Genomic DNA, 23,116 nt, shown 5'->3' with positions numbered 1-23,116 from the left:
AACACTTCATGCCAGTGCGGGTGAAACCAACACGAATAAGGAAGTGATTGATCTAGTGTGACTAATCTGATGTGGCTGTAATGAAATAACACTTTCTAAGAAAGTTTATCTTTCCCCATGTCTCCAGTGGCAAAGTTTTCTGTGGAAAAAAAAAAAAAACCACAATGCCAAATACACACTCTAACATTGCAAAATCGAGAGTCATGTGGATATGTTTAATGAGTTCCTTTATTTATTTTTTTTTGTAACTATAGTGTTGAACCCAGAACACCACAATTACTTCCTTCATACCAGATGACTTGTCAGTACCAAGGCAAGAAAGCCACACCCAGATTAAAGAAAATACCATAACTCCTGCAAAGAAAGGTCTTAAAGATATCTAGTTGCATACATGCCTTCATTAAAAAAAAAATAATTATATTGTAATATAATTATGTAACTTGCCTACAAAAATATGTCACTTCAAGAAGATGTCTGTCAAAGTAGGATAAAGGAGATCATTTGATATGCAGAATAATACACACAGGCTCAGTGTGATTGTTGAGCAGGGGTCTGGGGGAGATCCTGAATTTTTTACTATATCGATCAGCAGGCTAATGCCATAACTATTACAGATAGCTCAGGCATTGCTGAGTCTATGCTTTTGCTGTGCAGAACTTGGACAGGACTAGGACAGATATTTTGTTTCTGCAGACTTATCAGTTTAGTTAGTTTCTAAATTATTTCAGGACTCCACATGCAGGCAGCCATCGAGACATTGCATCAGCTCCCGCTGGAAAGGGAATGGAATACTGAAGAGCTTGTCCTTCTGGTTAAACTGGTTGCTACCAACAACAGCTCAAAAGTTCTCTTTGTTGAAGTAAAATCTAGTCTTCCGTGGATCAACGTTAGAATATTTCACACATTTCTTTTCCAAATCTTCAGCTAAGGAGGCTGGGCCACACAGGAATGTACCAACCACTGACCTGTAAGCACAGATAAAGAAATAGATTAAGGATATTTCATCTGCAGATGATGTGGTCATGTTTTAAGTTTAAAACTTACGAGGGGTTCTCTTGTCGAACTTGTTCAAATTCTTTATCCCAGTTTGGTCTTCCATAGTGAGTCTTCTGCTTCAGACCAGTGATAACATCAGTGTCTTTATCAAAATGTACCATCACATGGGCTGCCTAGAATTACAAAATGAGTAGCAACTGTAACATCACAACACAGCCTTCACGTTTTGTACTGTATCTAACCGGTCTGTGTCACAGCAGATAAAACAGACATACGTGTGTATGGTCCCATCCAGTGAGGTAGAGTTTGTATGTAAGAAAGTCCTTCATGCCTCTCTCCTCCATCTCCTTCTCAAGCACCTGAAGCAAATCTGCAAACCACTCAAAGGCATGTGTCTCCCTGCACAACCAATAGAAGTAAATCTGTAGGGGATAGAGGCACAAGTGAGAGCTATGCCAAGCTGATGCTCAAACATGCCTTAGGTAATGAAATTTCTTTCTGGTATGTAATGAGAAATAAGAGGAATATGGTCTATCTATATTGTCAGACTCCAGTCCTGGAGCACACTGCATTCATTTAATAAGCCTACTTTTATAAGGCTACTTTTGTAGTTTTAGAAATCAGGTAAACAGAACACAAATGTTTGTAGGGTTGTGATTCTTCAGGAGTTTTACACACGTTCTAGCTGATAGCATGATTTGCTATTTGTTGGCAGGTCTTGTCCATTCGTACCTTTCTGGTGCGTAGCTTGGGGTTGGAATCTTTAAATTTATACCAAATGGACTTCAAGATGGAAGCAAATGGGGTCACGCCAATGCCAGCACCCACCAGCATGCTGACCTCGTAATCAAACACATCTTCACTGGCTGTTCCAAATGGACCATCCACACCCAATCTGAAACCAGATAATTAGCCTTGCTGAGATATGGAACTACTCTATAGGATGATTAGGTCCTTTTTTGTATTTATTTGTAATTGGCTTTTATGTTGTAGATAGTACAAACTTTATTGTTCTCCTGTTGTATATTAAAAACTTACTTGGGTCCTTGACTCCCCTCTGGTAAATTTTCTACCATCTTGATGAGCTTCTCAGTCCAGTCCCCGACTGAGCGGATGTGTAAGCTGAAGAAGTCCTCCTCAGGGGCTGATGTCATTGTAAATGGGTGCCATTCGAGTTGGGAGATAGCTGGACAGTTCAAAAAGACATACTGTCCAACATCCATTTTAAATCCAGACTTCACTAACTGCAGCTCGAGGACTTGGGATGGATGCATCACAATCTTAAAGTGCAATTGAAACAGAGCCACTGTTATAAAATACCTATACCTGAGCAAAGTGCTACTTTTACCTCAGATGCTTCAGCATTACTGAGAGCTTACCTTTTTGTAATTTACAGTTTGAATATAGCGGATAAAGCGCAATAGCCTCTCACATATGTAAATGATCATCGGACCAATCACCCACATCCAAGTCTGGGAAAGGACATTAAGAAATGGAAGTTACACAGCAGGAATAATATATTCCTACAAGAAAGCAGTACATTTCAGTATCTGTAAACAATTTCATCTACCTGAGGAAACCCTCCTGCAAACTGAGGAATGGGACATTGAGGAATTTTACCCCACTTCTCTGGATAATCTTTGCAGAAGCTAGTGTTGTGAGGTGGGTCATCCGTCTGACTTCGCACAATGCGCCTGCATCAGATGCAAAATACAACTTAAGCAATTCGTTTTCTAGCAGGCAAATACATTTCCTTCAAGTAATGCCATCAGTTCTCACCCTGCCCCGTGAAAGACCAGGCCTGCAAAGAAAATGATGAAGAGGTGGTGAGTGTACCAGAACACCTCAAAGTAGCTTCGCCGTATCACCTCCATCGATGAAGTAATCATAAGGATGAGAGCGAGGGTGATCACAACTCCTGTAAGGCCAGCAATGGTAGTGAATGCAAATAGGAGTGGTGTCTAGGATATAAACATAGTATTGCTGTTAATGGCATGCACTTGCAGACAGACATAGATGTTAGAAGCATATATATATACACATAAACACTTTTATCACATTAAAATATTTTTGAAAGAAGACAGGCAGTACACAGTAAATCAAACATTAAATTTCAAGTGGTCAGATTCACCGTAGAGTCGGACCGGATAGGATTGAGGAAAGTCTCATCATCATCATCATCATCATCATCGTGATCGTGATCGTGATCATGATTGTGATTGTCATCATCCCCAAGCATGGAGAGGTTACCGGCAAGGGGACCAAAACGTCCCTGACGGCTACTGATGAACCATTCCACATTCAGCAAATGGGCAATGGTGTGAACCGCTGGAGAATGAAAAAGACAGGAATTTTGTCAAATTGGGGTGTAAGTGTACTTTGCAAGGTATTTTGCACTGACCATAAATGTCTTTTCTTTGAAAACATGCGTCAACATGCAAAACATGCATATCCACAGTGTAGATAGTGATTAAAAAAAAAGACTTTGGAAAGAGTAAATCCTTGGGACATGAAGTGGTACAGATTGAATTCAATATTACTGTGCTGTATTGGCCTGGGACAAAAAATAAAGAATAAAAAAAACTAAAGAAAAATACCAGACACTTGTTTGTGTACCTTATATTAAAGTTGGTATTTTTGGAAATATCTTGCTAACTAAGAAATCTTCACAATCTGTGATATCTCACTGTCTACAATCACGAAAGTCTATTTACCCTTGGTAAATATTTAGCAACACTTTTCCGCATTGCAGCCTACGTGTAGATGTGGTTTACACTCATTTGCACGTACGCTGAAAACTGAGCTATATAAACCTTATCACATGTAAAATCCTGAAAGGAGGTGTCTGGATTATACAATTGTTCAGGTAAATGGATCGCTTCAGGAATCTGAGTAATCAGTACCATTTCCTGTTAGTTATCTATTCAGGATACAACAATAGATTTTACCAGTCATCAAGGCAATCATGTAGGCGACCAGTTTGTGGAACGTAAGATTTTTGTCCAGCTGTTTCCGTAAGGTTCGTCCACAGCACTACAATGTAAACAAGACAAGCATTGTGTGAAACAGGTCATAGACTACCTGCTATCTCTAAAACACTAACATTTACACACACACATTTTTCAGTGGGGTCAACCAAGATAGTGGTTGACCAAAAGAATCAGTTTTCATAAGAAAAGTTTCCACAAGAAATCATTCTGATATAGTCTCATGAAGCTTTTTGTCAACAGAAGAGATTTCGGGCGTTTCTGTACCACACTCACCCAGACACAAAACCCATATCAAAAGAATGATCTGATTTTAATCTCTCTAGATATTGCATTGTGAGAAAATTATGAGCAAAAATTCAGTTTGAAAAGGACATGAATATTCAACATAATCTTGAATACGCATGTATAATAATCTGTCAAATATTTATTTATTTATTCTGAATCCACCGGGTTACAACTGTTAACTGCAGAGGCCAAAAAAAGACACAGGTAGTGCGGTAGGTGGATACGATAAACTACACAACAGTCTCCATAACCACAAACCTCATAAATGGAGAGGAAAATTTATTTAATCTATTTGGTGAGCTTTATATTAATTGTTCCTTGCAATTACCAGTGTAATTAAATTTATTGATTTATGTTATATATTTGTATTACTTAATGATTTAGTGGTGTAAATTGTTAATCATATGAGTAAAGCCCAATTTACCTGCAACTATTGCTTTTAACAATACTGAATTATATTAGCAGATATTATTTGTTATTGGAATCTTTAAACTTTTTAACTTAGTTATAGTATCAGTGACAATAATTTTTGTATCAGTCAGAGCCAAATTTTCCCAATAACTCACCATGAAGGAACCACGGATCAGAGACAGCAGGTTGCGACACACAGGCAGGAGGATGAGCATGCAGTTAAAGTTGAGAACAGCAGCAGGAGCTCTTGCCCACGACAGTGCAGACTGGAAGCCAACACACATACTTCTTACATAGTCTTACAAATGCCATATATAAAGTATGATCCACTTAGATTCTATCCAGAACAGGCTGAATATGTACCTTACCCAAGCAATACCTCTTCCCCAAACATACCTATTGTTTTACTAATTTGTATCTGATGTAAAAATGTGCATCTTAAAACATTTATTATTATTAGAATCAGTAACTATATGAAAGAACCTTGCAAAAAAATCATTAAGTCAAGTGGGTTTTTTTTGTCATTCTCTATATAGCGTGTCTACATTGGAATGAAATGTTGTTTCTCCAGGACTACGCAAGACTACATAAAGTGCAAATACACAACAGTGTGAGATGAGTGCAGGAGTGCAGTAAATACAAAGGACAATATAAATACAGGACATGGGCTGTAAACTATTTGGCAGTGTATTAATGTGGTATCAAAGCATTGCATGTTAAATGCACTCGAGATCTTGTATTGTAACGTGTAAAGTGTTGAAGTGTTGATGTGCTCATGATAAGCAGTGTGGATGAGCTCTCACCCCGATCAGCACACGGGTGTAGAAGAACTGCGGCCCCAAATCATAGAACAGATAAAAGTGAACGAACAAGAAGATGTTGATGCCCATCCAGACCACCTACAAATATAATCACAAGGTTTTATAAAACACTCTGTTGTTATCTCCAATGGATCAAACTGCAGAAACGATTCCCTGCTAAAAAATCCAACTTGGTCTGACCAAAAACACATGCTGGGCTGCTCAAACGGGTGGCTGTATCTTTTCCAGCTGGTAAGAGCTGGTAGAAAGCTGTTTTCTGAATTACTGCTACTGATGTTAGATAAGTTACTTTAATGAAAATAACACACCTATAATGGGATTTAAAATAATTTGTCCAGCATTAGTTATGGCAATTCAGAAAACAGCTTTCTACCAGCACTTACCTGCGGGCAACGATGGTCTACCAGTTTGACTGATTGTTTTCAGCAGAGTTGTGTAGAAAATCAGTGCAGCCTGTCTAAACATTGTACACATTCTCAGTTACAGTGATGTTGGATGCTCTGATGATTCACTCAGTTCCGATAGCCGCTGGAACACTGACATGAACTAAAACCTTTTAGTCGCAGGAAGAATCCATATGCAAGTTATTTCAAAACAATAGTCAATATTATCTCTTACCAAAATAAAGGTTTCCAGTCCATGGTTTACGATCCAGTTAGCCATGTTTATTTAATGTGGTGAGAGAGAGAGGAATCTTCAGCTCGACTCACAGCAGGTGTGTGTGTGTGTGTGTGTGTGTGTGTGTTATAAAGCGACGCTGTGTGCAGACTCCGCCTCAGGCTCCACACGGAAACCCCGGGCAAAAAAAATAGAGCAGATCATTACAGTAATGACGGAGTTTGGCTGGTTACTGTGCAAACACTACACCTTTTACCTAACCCATCTAACAGAAGCTTCTTATTCAAGCAGTTGTGAAGGAAAACTTGGCTAACACTTGGATTGGGAAGGTGGCGGAACCTCACTGTTCAGTTTGTTTTATAAGCTTGTTCACTTCTTTGAGAAGTTGCGTCTCAAAGAAGCTTATAAGGACACACACATACACACACACTGCCTATTCCGTGTTTGTTAGTTTTATTTATTTATTTATATAAATGATACACTAGGAGATTTTAAACTGGCCATAATGTTCAACATTTGGCCATAATCATTAAATATGTGAAGCAATTAACAATTGCACTGATTGAAAGTTATTATTTAGGCATTTTAAATAAAGCATTCCTCTGTAAAGCGGTGTGAAATTATAACACATGATATTATAATCACCTTTATCCCACGCCAGAACTACATTTCATTCTTGTCTTTCATATAAACACAATGTAGGGAATCAGCTCCTCTGTGCACCCTACAGTGTAAGTCAGAAACACACAGTCTATAGCTATTTCTATCAATTACAAAAGAAACAACACTATTCTGTAAATGAAAACCACTCAGGTTAGACATTCAAAATATTTTATTAATATTATATTCAAGTTACAGTCAGCAGAGGCACATAGTTCAGGCACAAAACAAGCAAAACAAAAAAAAAATTCTCACAAAGTTAAGACAGTCTTATATTTTCGGCACTTAAAATCAATGTCATTAATTTAAACAGACATCTTTCTGGTTTTATTTCTGCAGGAAATCTACAGCTACTTAAAACTGAGGTAAATGCTAACACCTAAAGTGTTTGCCTTCCTCCACAACTTACGGGAAAATGATTTTCACAGGAGGCCTCCCAGCTTATCACTGTGATATGCAAGTTTCAAAGTGCACTTGAGGGGAATGAATGGCTGGCTTGTGTTTTTACATAAAGCAGGGGATGTCCCACATTGTCACGTAAACTCCATTCTTGAGTCAGACATTTGGCCTGTTTCCAACACACCTGCATTAAGCCTTTGCGAAGGCTGTCTTTGTGAATCATCTCATTCTTTGCAACATTCTTTGGTATGTAGCAGCCAAAAACCCCCAGCTCACTACAATCTCGTTCCCTGCCAATGCACACCAGAGTAGTGACGTCTAAAATTAGAGTAGTGAGGCTGTTTTGTTCAAGGCCGTTTCAAGGCGATTCAGAATAGTCATGCTGAGGATACTCTTGGAACTACACAAGATTTGTTCTTAAAATGAACTACAGCAGTTTCTGCATAGAAACTGAGATTCTGTATATCTCACATGATGTTCCTGATCATGGATTCGTGCAAATATGCGGCGTTTGGGAGGGCCAGATCTGACCAAATGAATTACAGGGGCAGGTCAAGCTGCCTCCATGTCGTCCAAGATATCTGTTTCTCTCGCCCCCTGCTGAACAGTGAGGTCTGGGGTTGGTGGGACCTGTGGAACCAGTGTATGCTCTTTTCTCCAGCAGCAGGCACAGCGCAGGCAGTCTTCCACGTTATGCTTGAAGAGTTTGCGTGCCGGGTGGCAGAACTGGTAGAAGAGCAGCATGAAGAGCACAGCAAGGGCATAGCACACAATCAGTTGCACAGCAAGCAGCGGCGCACACACATAGTCATAGAAGTCCGACTTGAAGAAATACCAGGCCACAATGAGTGCCACATTTTCAACGAAGCGCAGTGTGTAGTATACGGCCAGGCGGCTCCAGCGAGGCTGCTTCTCTATCAGTTCCTGCTCAGCCAGGTTCAACTGCACAGCCGACCAGCAGAAGACGTTGATGCAGGCGTAGAGCAGTGTGACCAGGCACAGCACCACACACGTGCCCACCTTGCTCAGGCTCTTCTCTATGTTCTCAGGCAGTGAGGCTCTCCGTGCCCAGAACTCCACCCACGGCTGGAAGAAGAAGATGAGCAGGTTGGCCAGACCCACCAGAACCACCCAGAAGGTTAGGGCTGTGCTGAAGAGTACTAGTGAGGTGACGCGAGTGGCGATCTCCAAACCACGCCACAGCACCATGCACAAATATGCACCAGTCTTCATGCTCACTTTGTATTCGTCATAACGGATCTGGATTGCCAACACACTGCACACCAGCGCACCATATGTGATTGATATCAGGGAGATGATCATCAAGGTAACTGCGGAAAACGGAAGCAAATGCTTATGAAAATTTATTGCAAAATACATGAACATTTTATATTTCTTTATTAGAATTTCCAGAATGACTATCCTATCTATCCTTATTTTATTCTTACTGTAAACCTAACTTTGCTATGGCTGTTTGCAGTTTGTCAAGGATTTTATTTTTCATTCTGTTTAAACTGATAGTAAGGAAGTAGGAAGGAAGAGCTGAGGGGATCAATATGAAACAAATAAATGACATTCATAATTAAATAAGAAAGCATTATTTTAAAGGACAGTAATCAATTAAAATATTAAATGCAATTAAGTGGGATATACTGTATGTAGTTGTTTATTTACAATAATTATTGCTGAATTTAATTATTTATTGCACTATTTCATGCTGAGAACTTGGTGTATGCCATAAAATAATTACATCTCTCCACATCAGCCATCAAAATCCGACTCTAACATCGGATTGGATGAACTAAACCATGGTCGGGATTAACTGATATTAGGCTACTCGAGATGCGGTGGCATTGGTAATACCAGTAACATAATTTCAAGCAATTTGACCAAAATTGTTACTGAACATTTTAATTATCTGTTAAAATAATTCTACAGTTAGAATTAGAATACATTTTAATTATTTAATTCTACATATAATTTATTTATTTCATAAATAAATTCCATCAGTCTTCCATTTAGCTCTGAATGCTTTATATATATATATATATATATATGTATATATAAAGAAAAAAAAAAACCCTCACGTCTAACAGGAAGGATGTATTTCTCTTGAATGGCAGCATACAGCTGGAGGGTGAGCTGAGGCGTGGAACCGAGGAAGGCTTGGATGACAGCTGTGCGTTTAAACGCATCACGGTGGACAGCCAGCTTGCGCTCTGAATGGCCGATCTCCCATTCCATGGGGGAGCCGACGGCTTTACCGTTTTTTAGCTTCATCTTTCTCGTGATGGTAACGTACGGCTCCTCCTTTCTGCCTGCCTTGAAGTAAACTACCAAAGCTTCCACACACCTGTAGGGAGGACACAGAGAAGATCTGATCATGTGTGCAACTTGTAGTTCAGAATCCACTAGTGTCAAGACACTATAACCTAGAGAGCAGACGTAAGTCTTGTACATGTTTCTGACTAAAGAAATAAAATAATATTTATTTTAAATAGTTATTGTAAGAGTCTTGGTGTGATGATAATAATCACCAGTTATACTAGTGCGCAGGTAATGAGTTAACATTATGCTTTCTTGGAACAGTAGAAGGGGTGTCTGAATTCTATGCAGCATTCTAGTAGTAAATTTTTTTAAGAATGAAATGAAAATTAACCCACTATTAAGAAATTAGATAAATGAGTTTCCAAGTTTGAACACTAGATGTCACCAAAATGTAAAAACCAATGTGCTTCACCTCTCCTTCAACTTTACTTGACAGCAGGTCTTTAGTCTAACATCATTGTTCCCATTAGAATTATTAACTGCTGAGTGAAATCTGCAAAATCTTTATTTACACAACATTGTCAAGCATGAACTGTCCAGTCCTACTGAAAGAACAAAACATTCCAGCGTTGGTTTCACTGTGCGGCTGTTCTCCATCAGACAGAACATGCGCTCAAACATTCAGCTGATGTTTAACGCTTGAATCACACCACTTTATCTACCATTGAGCTCTATATCTAGCAATATCTGCTTTTCTTTGTACTTGAAAATATAACTGACACAATAAACTATTAACACTTTGGTCGGCCCCCAACACTAATGCCACCCACACTGATGTACATGCTTAAAAATAATCCAGGCCAGACTTCTTATCTCTACACAGACGTCTTATCTCTAAGCACACAGAATCATTTCCACCCATGAATGACATTTTTTTAATTGGAGCAATCTGTAAAAACTAAAATGTAGAGTGTTTCCAGTGACCCTAATGCTGTAATCTGTTTGAAAGCAATGTTCTGTACCAGGCAAAACAAACTTCCTCACTTATTAAAAATACGCATGACAAAAATCCTGACCTGATTAACTAATGTGGTTTTCGCAAGCTGACCCTTGAAATCGATTGCAAAAACAAAAAAAGGAAGAAAAGGCTAGTGCACAAACAGGCTTTGTATTATTTATGGATACCACAACCCACATGGATCTGAAACATGTATAAGTATGTTGACTGGAGCGAAAATGCAGAACACATTTTCACAGCAGATAAAACTCGGCTAACACTGACGTTTTCTCTTAGTATCTGTCTGACTACGGCCCACTATATAAACAACACTCGTGCTATAAAGGGCAAGTGAGACTTTTGGCTCAGAGCTTGAGACTAAATGAGCAATGTTCATTCCTGAAAGACTGTCATAAATCCTCCTAAGAGGTTTAGAGCAGATATGAATGCACAATGGTACAATCCAGAAAAAAACTAGCTGAAAGGATCTTCAAAATCCAGCCTAAAAATAATTTAATGTACAATGTATTTTATTTTACAGTGGTCATCTGACAATGTACTGAATCGCTACTGAAAAAATGGTGTCATTATGTGCTGAAGTGAATTCTAGCTTGTAGTCTACATATTTACCATCCTGAGTTTCCAAAGTACTCCAACATCGTTAGGATTTTTAGAGAACCTAGTTTCTGCTGTCACTTACATTATTGCAGTTATAAGCAATCATCTCCTCACCAGCCTTACTTGGTTCACTCATAAAGTAAATAAAACAAAAAAAAATTACTGCTTGTTACCATAAAACAGCCAAGTCCAAAGTCCTCTGTCTTGAAGACTCTTCATGTGACTGTTACAAAAAGCTCTGCTGCAGGTTATAATTATAAAGCAGGTATTATAATGCAGATTCAGGTGCTTACATTTTGTCTACTGAATTTATAAGATACATGTAACTGTACAGGGGGATACAGTGGCTTAGGGGTTAGCATGTTGCCTCGCACCTGTAGGGTTGGAGGTTCGATTCCTGCCTCCGCCCTGCGTGTGTGGAGTTTGCATGCTCTCCCAGCGCTTTGCGGGTTTCCTACGGGTACACTGGGTTCCTCCCCAGTCCAAAGACATACATATAGGCTGACTGGCATCTCTATATTGTCTGTAGTGTGTGTGAATGGGTGTGTGTGTGTGCGTGATTGTGCCCTGCAATGGATTGGCACCCCATTCAGGGTGTCCCCCACCTTGTGCCCAGAGTCCTCTAGGATAGACTCCCCACGACCCTGGTACAGAGAATGGATGGATGTAACTGCTCACATGATGGGTTTTAGGGTTTGTTGCTTAAAAAACTATTTTGATGGGGTTGTCATTTCACCAACTGAGCCGGAGCTCTTATAATGCGCCATGTGGGCCGACTGCCATTTTAATTATCTGGTAGGTGAAGGGAGTTAAAATTTTGCAAGAGTGAATTATTTTTATGGAGTCAATTTTAATGGATTTATTTACAGGCAGTCTTTATGTCACTGGTTTTCATGTAGGTTACTTTGTAACTTGATGGTCGAGTTGCTGTTTGCATAATTTGTTTTCATTTGTTTGTCTCTCGCATGTGCTGCCTGACCCGCCTTCTACTAGTAGCCATCTTCTCTAAAACTGTATAACTTTGTATAATAAAAATACCCTTTGTCAGCTGTAGACAGAAGAGGAGTTGGAACAGGTGCAGCTGTGACTGATAGCTGAGAAGCCTGACGTTGCCAGTCTTAATGACATGAGTGAATAACTACGTCTGTGGAAGGTGCAGCCGTCATCGGCGGCAGCTTTTCACCCATAAACCACTTCTGGTAAAGAAAGAAATCCAGATATAACACCTACTATAACTGGATGTCATTTTAATTTATATTTACAGCCATCCAGTAGTTGCAGAAGTGCTTTGTTTTTCACAGTTACCAAAGGGAGGTGAGAAGTTTAGTCAAGTGCTTTGATGACCCAAGATGAAGACGAGAGAATGGTGGGTAGTAGGAGTGGCTGTAATTCAGGTTTTATTAGTGTGGGAGTAAATAGACAGGAAACTGAATGCTTTTGGCTGCTCTGTTGTATTCTACAGAATACTGCAAAAAGCAAAAGGTCAAATTAAACGACACTCTACAGTCATTTGCCCAGCTGCAGCGCCACAATCGTTGTTGCTCAGGGCTTTGTAGGCCACAGACAGGATATAATCTAGTAAACCATATTTTACCAGGTTTGTCAAATATGTTTTTAACTGGCTAGAACTTTACTTTTTCTTTGCTTGCTAGCTATGTTTAGACACCAAACATGTTTTGGCAGTTTGACAAAAGAAATAAAGTGATGATATTATGCCAGTGTTAGGTTTTATACTGGCTGTAGCTTTCATAACAACAGCCAAATTATTCAGCCTGCAAGATCACACATGTTGCTTTCTTTTTTCTTCTGAAAGAATCCTGGTAAAGACACAGTGTAGGTAATGTAAACCACAGCAACTCAATTATCAAAGAACTCAAAATTCATTTACTGCTAGAATTGTGGATTTTACCACTGGTCGATACATGAACCGTTTGATACTGCTTAATACAGACGAGTGAAAATGCTTCAGAAATGCTTTTGGTGTGAATTTTCTTGTTTTCAGAATTGACCACAATTTCCCCCCCAGAACTTTTCAGCACAAACACGGAACCCTCCTTTGTTTTCGGCTCTGAGGCTGCTCTTTTGCATTCCCTTTACTGTAAATACTGGTTTCTTTCACGTGACACTGCCCCCAACGGTACACACCCATGTTACATGCGAGCACGAAGGCAGACACCTATAAATATATTAATATATATAAATCACACCTAATGCACCAGCCTTTTTCTTTACACTGAACCGAAAGGACTTTGTCTGTACGTAGCCAACTAACGGTGTGGTGATACAGTAAGCATACAGCTAACATTCTCACCAAACAGAGGCATGTGTTTTCACACTCAGCGCCGTTGCTGTAACTGTTAGTCATCGCTGTCATTGCGATTATCGGCTTGATGAGTCATCCACAACAGCACAGGCATCGGGTTTAATTTATAATCTCCTTTCAGGAAATTGGAGGGAAATTATAGTAGAAGTGCAGGGTGTGGACAAAACTGGAGTCTGAATAAAATCTCAATTAAAAGCATTTAATGTTTACATGTTTGTTATTCCTTTTGGTATTACACTAACACCATTGTGTGCGTAAAATAACTCAGACTAAAAGCTGATCCTATTACATCAGTACCTAATGTAACAAGGAAAAATACACATAACGACTCTGCAGTGCTGGTAAACAGTTATGTGATCTCTTGCTCTTTTTGTCCTACATTAGGAAGTGTTATTTGGAGGAAAACTTCACCTCGTTACCTTCTCTGTGTTGGTCTATTGGTCAAAATGTATAAAAGAGAATATGACAGACTGAGACGACACTGAAGACTAAGGCTAATGATGCAGCATTATTTTATCCGAACCCTGTACTACTAGCAGTAATAATCGCACACTGTAAAACTAGGTCATCTGTCGTCTGTCAGCACAAACAAAGTGTGCAAGATTTGTAGCTGAAGTTCTCTGTTCTGGCACCAAGGTGGTGGAAAGAACTTCCCCTAGATGTCTGAACAGCTGAGTCACTGGCAGTCTTCAAAAGACGTCTAAAGACTTACCTCTTCCTAAAGTACTTAAGTTAGCACTTATAAAACCAAAAAAAAAAAAAAAAATTTAAAAAATAAGTATTGTCGGAGCGCTTGTCTATTACCTTCCCAACAGAGTTTTGGACGGATGGTATTCCTAGTTTGTGACCTAGTTAGCCAGTATCAGAATGTATTTTTGATAGACTTCAAAGCACTTTTATAAGTTGCTCTGGATAAGGGCGTCTGCCAAATGCCATAAATATAAATATAAATGTAAACGTAAAAGTAAATGTTTTTGGTTATTAAAGGTGCATTAGGTAAGATTGGACATTTTTTAAACTTAAATCTCTGACCGTTAAGTGGGTGTGTTCAGCGTGCAAATTATGATTATTATTATTTTTTACTTTTTTACCCAAGGAACTACGGTGGCTGGTAATGTTCAGCTAAAGTTACCAAGTTCAACTATCATAAGGATTGGTATGATCGTCATTAGGCACTGCAGAATAATAAGGAACTGTGGAGCTCTCTCTATACAACAAGCGACTGTAATTAATTATGGTTTAGTTTTATCTAGCACACAGTTCTTATATAGAAATAGCTGATAAAGCCAGAAGCTTCCTCCAACTAATTAGCTTGTTTTTTTATTCAACTGTCTGCTCCTTAGCCTCTAACCTAGCTCTTAGATTAGCATCTCCATGCTGCAGTTGCTGATTTATTGTGTCTGTTGGTGAATGACAATTATATTTGATTTATCCTGAGTGACTGTACTGTCTCAGCATAACAGAATTACTCTGCTTGTTAGAGCGGTGAGCAATGGAGTTCTGTATAAAGGCTAGAGGATGTTAGCATTTTCGCATTTAGCTTTGGCCCATTCAGTCATTCAAGCACTTAAAACCCAAGTTATAGCACTCATTATGATTAATGACGATTAAATTTCACTTATCTTGAGTGACATAATGCTACACAGGTAGGCTACTCTGCTTGTTACCACTGCTAGCATAGAAGCTCCATGTCTCTGTGGCTAATCTATAGCATTTTAGCATTAAGCTTTGGCCCACATGTCTTTCAAGTGCTTGAAAGCCAAGTCATAGCACTAAAACACACAACATTCAGCTCATTATGATTAATGACAATTAGATATTCATATCCTGAATGACTTATCATGTTACAGATACTCTGCTTGTTACAGCAGCTAGCATAGGAGCTCCATGTCTCCAGTGTACCACATGGATGATGTTAGCATTTAGCGTTTAGCTTTTTGCCCACTCGGCCATTCAGCCAAGTTCTAGCACTAGAAATAAGTGAAATTGGACTCATACTGATTTATTAGGGTGGTTAAAAGTGCCTCTGCTGCCTTGTCGTTTATTTATAACAAGTTCTTAGCAATTTAAACTATTACTATTTGTATCATTAGCACAGCTAACATTATGTACATTTCAGGGCGGTTAATCCAAAGCATCTCCTTACTTGAATCTCTAACTGATAAAAACCTATCTACTGGATTCATTCTGTAGGCCACTGGATCAGTTCAACGCTTTATACAGGTTGCTTTTACAGATCTGTCCAGAGGCAACATTGCTAATTCGCTAAAGCACTGGCAGTGTTTATCCTGTTGTTATAGCATTTCATGTCTTTAAGTTGTTTTTCCCCCGAAGCGCAGCGTGATTTTTGCTAACACAAAAATGATCTAGCTGCACTGGGAGCTTACAGACTTCAGCTGTGTTTCTTTTTTAATCCTGGCTAGTTGCGGTGGGGGGCGGAGTCAAGGGGTGTTGGGGAGTGTCTATAAAATGACTGACACGAGGCTCATCCAAACAACTACAGTCCGGAGTTAAGCGCATTTGCATTTTTGCAAATGTTTTTTTTTCAGTCAGATGATACACTCGTGCTGAGGCCATGATTTAAACCATATTTTTTTAATCATGTTCTGCATATTTTTCAGGTTATATGTACATTTTGGAAAAAAAAAAAAAATCAGCTATTGCCCCTTTAACACATTATGAGAAAGGTTCATTGCCAGTCGAGTTAAGGAGGAGGTAAAGAGAGAGGGGTGGGGGAGGGGAGCACAGCAGAGAGAGGAGAACGGAGAACCTAAGACATCTGGTAAAGCTTTCCCTTTGCTACATACTTTGAATTTGTTTGCTAGCGACTGACTTTGAATTATATATCTAAAATTTATACAAACGTACCATCACACAAACACATAATCAAGCCTGCCCCTGCAAATCCACTGTCTTCTGTTTGTGCATTAAATAAACGTCTCCAGTTTATAAGTGTCCACTATAGAGAGGTCTACAGATAGATATTTATACAGAGTCAGAATGTAAGACATATTGCTATTGCCACATACAGCATTACTGTAGGAAGACTACAACTACTTAAATTTTGGATTTTGTTGGAGAGCAAATATAAAGCAAAACATGGGTTCAAATGTATTAAATTAAGAAAAAACAAACAAACAAAAAAAAAACTAGAAATAGTAAATTGAGCATGGAAAAAGCAGCTTAATCCTGCACAAGCTTTCTAATTTCCAAGTAAGTATCCTGTAGGCACAGTAAACTAGTCTCTACATGTCTTAATACACTGTACAGATGGAAAAAAAAAAGAGTTGCGTACCATTCTCATTAGCCAATCAGTGATCCACGGGTTTGAGTCTCGATATAGCCGCCCTTTCCAGGCAAATCAGGAGTGCACATTTATCTCAAACAACTCTATCTGGCTATACTGAGAACCTAATTACACGGTCTGGAATGATCACAATTAGTAAATCTGCCATGTTTCATGTCTTGAATTTATTAAGTGAAGTATGAAGAACATGGCCCTGGGTCCCTCCCCACAGGCTTAGCTCAGACCTGTGAAAAACACATACGGCCTGCACACAGCATTCCTCTCACACAGCTCAGACCACAAATCACACTCCTGTCCTGGAGGGTAAAGGCACTGTTACTATATTAGCTTTCTACCATCTAATTATCACCAAGATTAACCTACGTGTGACCTGTGAATTTGTGAAGCTTGTTCTTTCATGCCAACAGAAATTACCAAGTCTATTGTGTCTGTAAAAAAAAAAGGTCTTTGGTATTTTTGGTCAGTAAAAAAATTGAGAAAGTCCTAATTAGTGGTCATACCCACCTTTTACCTTGCTGTTTTTATAATTGCTGCTGGATGCATATCTGGGGAAAAAATCTTTCCCCTACAAGCTCTCCAAACTCACACGCCCAGAACTAACACTCTACTGATGCTGTATCATGAGATCTGTTAGTCTTATGCTACCAATAAATGTCTGCATCTGAGTGGGGGAAACTGAAATGGGTTAACGATGCAAAAAGGCAGAATGTGCTTTTTGTTTTTACTGAAAAAATAGTTTGCATTTCTAGAACAAGACATTTTGTACAATTATATGAATGCCGGGTGTTGTGCGTCACCATTTCATATTTCATATAATATTTTCTTTCTTTTTTAAATTATATTGCGTATTTTGTGTTCCTGTCAAAATATTTGATTTATTATGTCAATAATAAAACTGGAAAGACCACATTTTATCCTATACTGATGCAGAGATTTACACATAGACATCAACATATTAAATTAATTGTGCTCATAACAGGCGTCAACGATATCTACAAATACGTGAACAACTGATAAACAGTAAATATCTGTCACTACAGTTGTACATAGTAAGCTTACATTTATACATGCAAAAATCCTAAAAATTTTTTTGCAGATTGCACTGAAAGGTGGATTAGGTCAAATTAGGCTTTCTTTTTCAATATTACGTCTCTAACAGTTAGAATTTCTGAGTCCCGCCCATGTCCATGAAGCTCCGCCCCAGTATCTTAGTTAGCCCGTAGAGTGTCTATAAAATGACTGACAGAAGGCACATCCAAACCCAAACAAGCACTCCGGACCGGACGTCAGTTTTCCAAGCGGGTTTTTTCTCAGCGACTTAATATGCTTTTGCTAAGGCCGTTGTTTCATTTATTTATTTTATCATGTTCTACATATCTTCTAGGTTATTTGTACAAGTAGGGAATAAAAAAAAATTGACTACTGCACCATTAAATATCAATTCAACTAATAAATATTTAATTATTTGTCCTGTTAGGATGGTTCCATCTGGTACACAAGCATGTGTGGGGGGTTTTTGTGGGAAGATTCGGCTTTTACTCTCTGTCTCCTAGGATTTTCTTATTAGCGCTGTTAACCTCTGTAGACTACACCTCATAGCCAGGCACTATGCATGCATTATGAAGAATTTGTAGTCATAATGTCAGCTTGTAAAAATGTGAGGAACAGAATAACCAGTAAGTAATATTTCTAAACCCAGACTTCACTTGAGCTCCTTGTGCATAATATTGTCCTATACAATGTGTAAATAAAGTGAATAAAGTGAAACTATGAAAGTCACAGAAAAGCTGGTACTGTAAGGAACAAGAACTTGAACTGGAACAGTTTATCATCATACAGATAGCCTATAATAAAGTACAATAACGGTATAATATAAAACATACATTTAGGATGTACGAAACGGTGTGCTGAGAGTGTGTGATCAGACTGTTAACTGTCCTCATTTCCAGTAAACTTGGACACAGTGAGAGTTGTACTGGGAAATTCATTATACTACAGAGTCTTCCAAGTGTGAGACAGCACATGTGCGAAATCAAGCCAGACAGCCACGTTCCCCAAAAGAGGATTACGAAGCACTGTGTTCAATTTAAAACAAGCTTGCAAAGATAAACACTAAACCACATTTTTACTGTGTGTATTAGGGCCGAAACATATCCTACGTGTCTACGCGAACGCAAACCTGTCCAAAACTTTCCTCACGTGTGATCCTGCTGTACTCAACATTCAGTCATGTATAAAGCTCAGTACTCAAGAGAGTTATAAAGAGTCTGAAACTTTAGAAGCCTTTATTTGTCACATATACATTACAGCACAGTTCGCATATCCCAGCTTGTTAGGAAGCTGGGGTTAGAAAGCAGGATCAGCGATGATACAGCGCCCCTGGAGCAGAGAGGGTTAAGGGCCTTGCTCAAGGGCCCAACAGTGGCGACCTGGCAGTGCCGACTTTCTGATCAGTAATCCAGAGCCAACACTGCCGTGGAAATGTTTCCACTAACATTACCGAATCATGAAAGTAGGATTTGGTAGTACAGTGTTTTCAAAAATCAAACAGGCCCTACTTAGCTCGGACAAATTTGTCCCGAAGCTGTTTCCATTTCCTCTAGAGGGGTCTTTTTTTGTCAGAACTAACAGAACTTGCAGTTTCTTGCCAGGCATTTGCAACTGCTGTGTGACCTGAGTGCAGAGCTGATGACATCACATCTATGTTTATAGAAATGAACAAGCTCTGAACGCGACTCAGCAAACTGCAGGTCTGCCATTAGCGAGGAGTCGTTCACCACCTTGATATGAACTAGCAGAACCGACTCACATTTTTCAGTAGATGTAGTCGAATGAATCTTCTTAAAGAAGCTCAGACATAATAACATTAATGCAGGGATCCTTACACAGTCGCAGTACCTTGAACATTTGATAATTATTTAAATGGGTTTTATGAAATGAAACGCATAGTAATGTCATTCTGTTATTTAGAATACAGAGTAAGATTTTAGGAAATAACAGCAACCATAGCTATACGAGAAAAACAATCCCTGGTGAAAATATCCTAAATGTTGTCCGCTGTAAAGAGGAAAAACCCGGCAGTGAGCGGTTTGGAAGATGAAAGAGTCGGCTCTTATTAGTGAACCGAGCCAAATGATCCGACTCAGTGAAAAGAGCCAGAATTTCCATCACTATGTGTCAGGACAGCTGAGGGGTAGAAACCTGCCTCTGCCCTTAGCTGACCCAGGTGCGTCCTGCTGCAGCTCCCACAATGCAGCTTGTGTTATATATTTAGCCGTGACACACTTCTGAACGCACAGACGCGTGAAATCTACTTTTCACAGGGTGTGTTTCGGTCCGTATGTGTAAACGCGTAATAAAGAAACATCACCGCATGTGATGAATCCCAAGCGGTCACGTGGTCATTGCCATGGCCTGGCAGGTTCAGGCTCCGCCTTAGCCACTATAGACTGTAGACTGTATATATATATATATATATATATATATATATATATATATATACAGTCTACAGTCTTGTGTTATATATTTAGCCGTGACACACTTCTGAACGCACAGACGCGTGAAATCTACTTTTCACAGGGTGTGTTTCGGTCCGTATGTGTAAACGCGTAATAAAGAAACATCACCGCATGTGATAAACCCCAAGCGGTCACGTGGTCATTGCCATGGCCTGGCAGGTTCAGGCTCCGCCTTAGCCACTATAGACTGTAGACTGTATATATATATATATATATATATATATATATATATATATATATACAGTCTACAGTCTATAGTGGCTAAGGCGGAGCCTGAACCTGCCAGGCCATGGCAATGACCACGTGACCGCTTGGGGTTTATCCGCAGCTGGTACACTGATCACGTGAACAACCGGCGCGTGCTTAAGATTTAAAGGAAATCGCTGACTGGAAGTAAACAACTGAATACAGGAATAAAACTAAATAGGCTTGTGTAACCCCTAAAGGATAACTGTTAAAAACATTTACACACTGTCAGCTGGGGCACCCTCTGCGGAAGTGACGTCATTACACGTATTATTAAACGAATTGGCCTCGTTGTTTACGAAAATGTGTGACTTTCCAGGTTTCCGGTGACTGCGCGCGCGAGTACAGTCCGTCTGATTAGTAGAGATCGCTGATCACGTGACACACACACACACACACACACACACACACACACACACACACACCTCTCTCGCGTACCTGATGATCGGTCCCATCTGGAGCAGGTGCATGAAGAGCACCAGAGGTCGGTCTCTCCCCAGATCCCGGTGGAGGAAGGTTAGGGTGAGCTGAGTGAGCACAGAAGGCACCAGGATAAAGGTGATGGTCAGCCCCATCCATATGACGTCTTCGCTTGTGTGGTAAATGCTGGACAGCACCGCGGCGCAGATGAACTCGGCGCAGTAGAGGACAGTCGCCCACAGCACGCTGACAGGGGGGCGGATTTTGCTGTGGTTGATCACCATCACGACGTTGCTGTCGTTCGGTACCACGGCGTGCTGTGGGATCTCCGAGATGTCATCCTCCACCGCCTCGTCCATATTGTTCATATGAGAGCTCAGCGACTTCCCACACCCAGGACTGTGCTCGTGTTTACCTTTCATTTCAGGGAAAAAAAATACTGCTACCTTTAAACATAAACGCGCTTGCTAAAATGCTAATCAGAGTGGTCGTCTGAGCTTTTTAGTATTATTATTATCATTTGGTTCACGTGGCTTTGATCGTAACTCCACATGCCAGCGATTTGGATTAATAGAAGGCTGAGCCAGCCTTTATTTTCCCAGGCATGATCATCCTGCTTGGCCACTCCGAATAAAGAAATCCATCCCCAACTTTCCACGCGTAAGTTCTTGCTGATCGAGCCAAGCACGCAGTGAACAGCGCGAGGATATTCCCGTGGCTGCCGGAGCGTCTCGCGTCCTCGCTGAACACGGCGTCAGGGTCCTAGCACCGGCACGGCCTGGTTCGAGTGCGACGTCCCCATTACAACATTTCAGATAAAAACCGTGCATAGGAGTAATATATGGCAGTGTGTACCATGCAGATTCCACGACACACTTCCCACAAATCTGTTTTGGTCGTCTGTTGTTTGTGATCAGCACAACCAGGTGTGTCTTAGCATGCGCCTCCTGACAGCGCGCTATCGCTTTGCTTTACGCTCCTGCGGGTCCCTGCGCCCGCCGGTTCAAGCACCAACGCCAAAGCATCTACATACTACACAGTGCCACATTTTGTTCAGCCTGAATCTATTTCTGACATAACATTTTCCAACACTTTTTGAAACTGATATCTGTGTAATAAAAGAATTCAATAATGTAAAAAAAATTCAGTAAGATTATTGTTGGGCACTAAACAAAATCAGCCCTAATAAATAACCAAACTGGAGCTAATGTAGTAGTATATTGAAACATATCTCATTTACAAGCATCATTTTAATAACTGTTGTCCTCAGATCTCTTTTTAGGCTCTCTGTTAAGCCTGATCCAGTGGTTCCACCTTCACAGCTGGAAGAGCACTGACCTGCTTGGATGTCTAGATTATCTTCTATATACAGTAAAGAACTGTGGTTATGAGTACTTGTTTTAATTAAAGCGGACTGTGTTCTTGGATTTTAATTTGTTTATAATGACAATCATAGGCTTTAAAATCAGACATGGCACTCTATGACTGGCATCTATTTACAACATATCTTTACAAAAAACAAATAGAGACAATCTAACTGTAAAGGCAGTTATAAAGGCAAATGATAATAAAAGAACATTTTAAACCTAACATACTAAATTTTATAATCAATATTAGATTTTTTTTCTCCCTTAATTTTATGCTGAGCAAATGCAATTTTTTTTTTTTTTGAAATCAACAGTGCTTCATTTATAAGCTCACTTCTTATCTAGCCACATGGCTTGTCAAGTCACAGGAACAGGAAATAATTTCAATTTGATTCCAAAGATTACAGTAGAATAAAGTAGAATGCAGTTCCATTTCATGCCTTCTAACCACCAGGGGTTAGAGGTGAGAATCACCAGGATACCATCATGTGCACATGTACATGCATACGGAGACCTTCCAACAAGGTCAGAAAGTGACCTATGAAACAGTACATGCAATAAATACTTCTGACATACAGCCATCTTTCACTTTCTTCTTCTCATCATGCACACGTGTACACCATGTGGAACTATCTGTGTAACAGATTGTGACTATGGTCAGAGCTAGGTTTATCCGGTCCTCCAAAGTTGGCAAAAGACCCCTATCATTACCTATAATCATTTCTGCTGCATTGAGTGCATTTTTCTTCTTACATTCTAGCACCCATTCTGGAGAAATCTGGGAAGATGTTTTCTCGTGTTATTATTGCTAGCCTGGTTAGCTTCACTCAACATGCTGTTTGACAGTTTAGCCACTACTAATGCTGTATTTT

At 39.6% G+C, this 23,116-nt stretch overlaps 2 protein-coding genes across 2 annotated transcripts; both read right to left on the bottom strand.

Annotated features, from left to right (window-relative positions):
• Positions 1–5: 5 nt before the first annotated feature.
• Positions 6–6,259, bottom strand: nox1 (NADPH oxidase 1). The gene is made up of 13 exons (XM_026918111.3): positions 6,122–6,259; positions 5,486–5,581; positions 4,838–4,948; positions 3,945–4,029; positions 3,128–3,324; positions 2,776–2,957; positions 2,567–2,690; positions 2,376–2,468; positions 2,035–2,276; positions 1,729–1,891; positions 1,272–1,418; positions 1,045–1,169; positions 6–965 (listed from the first exon to the last, which is right to left on the bottom strand). The coding sequence occupies exons 1-13, from the start codon at positions 6,164–6,166 to the stop codon at positions 839–841; spliced, it is 1,737 nt and encodes a 578-aa protein (XP_026773912.1). The 5' UTR covers positions 6,167–6,259; the 3' UTR covers positions 6–838.
• Positions 6,260–6,935: 676 nt separating this feature from the next.
• Positions 6,936–21,958, bottom strand: xkrx (XK related X-linked). Its single transcript, XM_026918215.3, has 3 exons — positions 20,896–21,958; positions 9,268–9,533; positions 6,936–8,511 (listed from the first exon to the last, which is right to left on the bottom strand). Exons 1-3 carry the CDS (start codon positions 21,297–21,299, stop codon positions 7,733–7,735), a joined length of 1,449 nt encoding a protein of 482 aa, XP_026774016.3. The 5' UTR covers positions 21,300–21,958; the 3' UTR covers positions 6,936–7,732.
• Between the last annotated feature and the right edge of the window lie 1,158 nt (positions 21,959–23,116).

The sequence above is a fragment of the Pangasianodon hypophthalmus genome, chromosome 7, assembly GCF_027358585.1.
Source record: "Pangasianodon hypophthalmus isolate fPanHyp1 chromosome 7, fPanHyp1.pri, whole genome shotgun sequence".
NCBI lineage: Eukaryota > Metazoa > Chordata > Actinopteri > Siluriformes > Pangasiidae > Pangasianodon > Pangasianodon hypophthalmus.
This window is presented reverse-complemented; position numbering and strand designations above follow the sequence as displayed.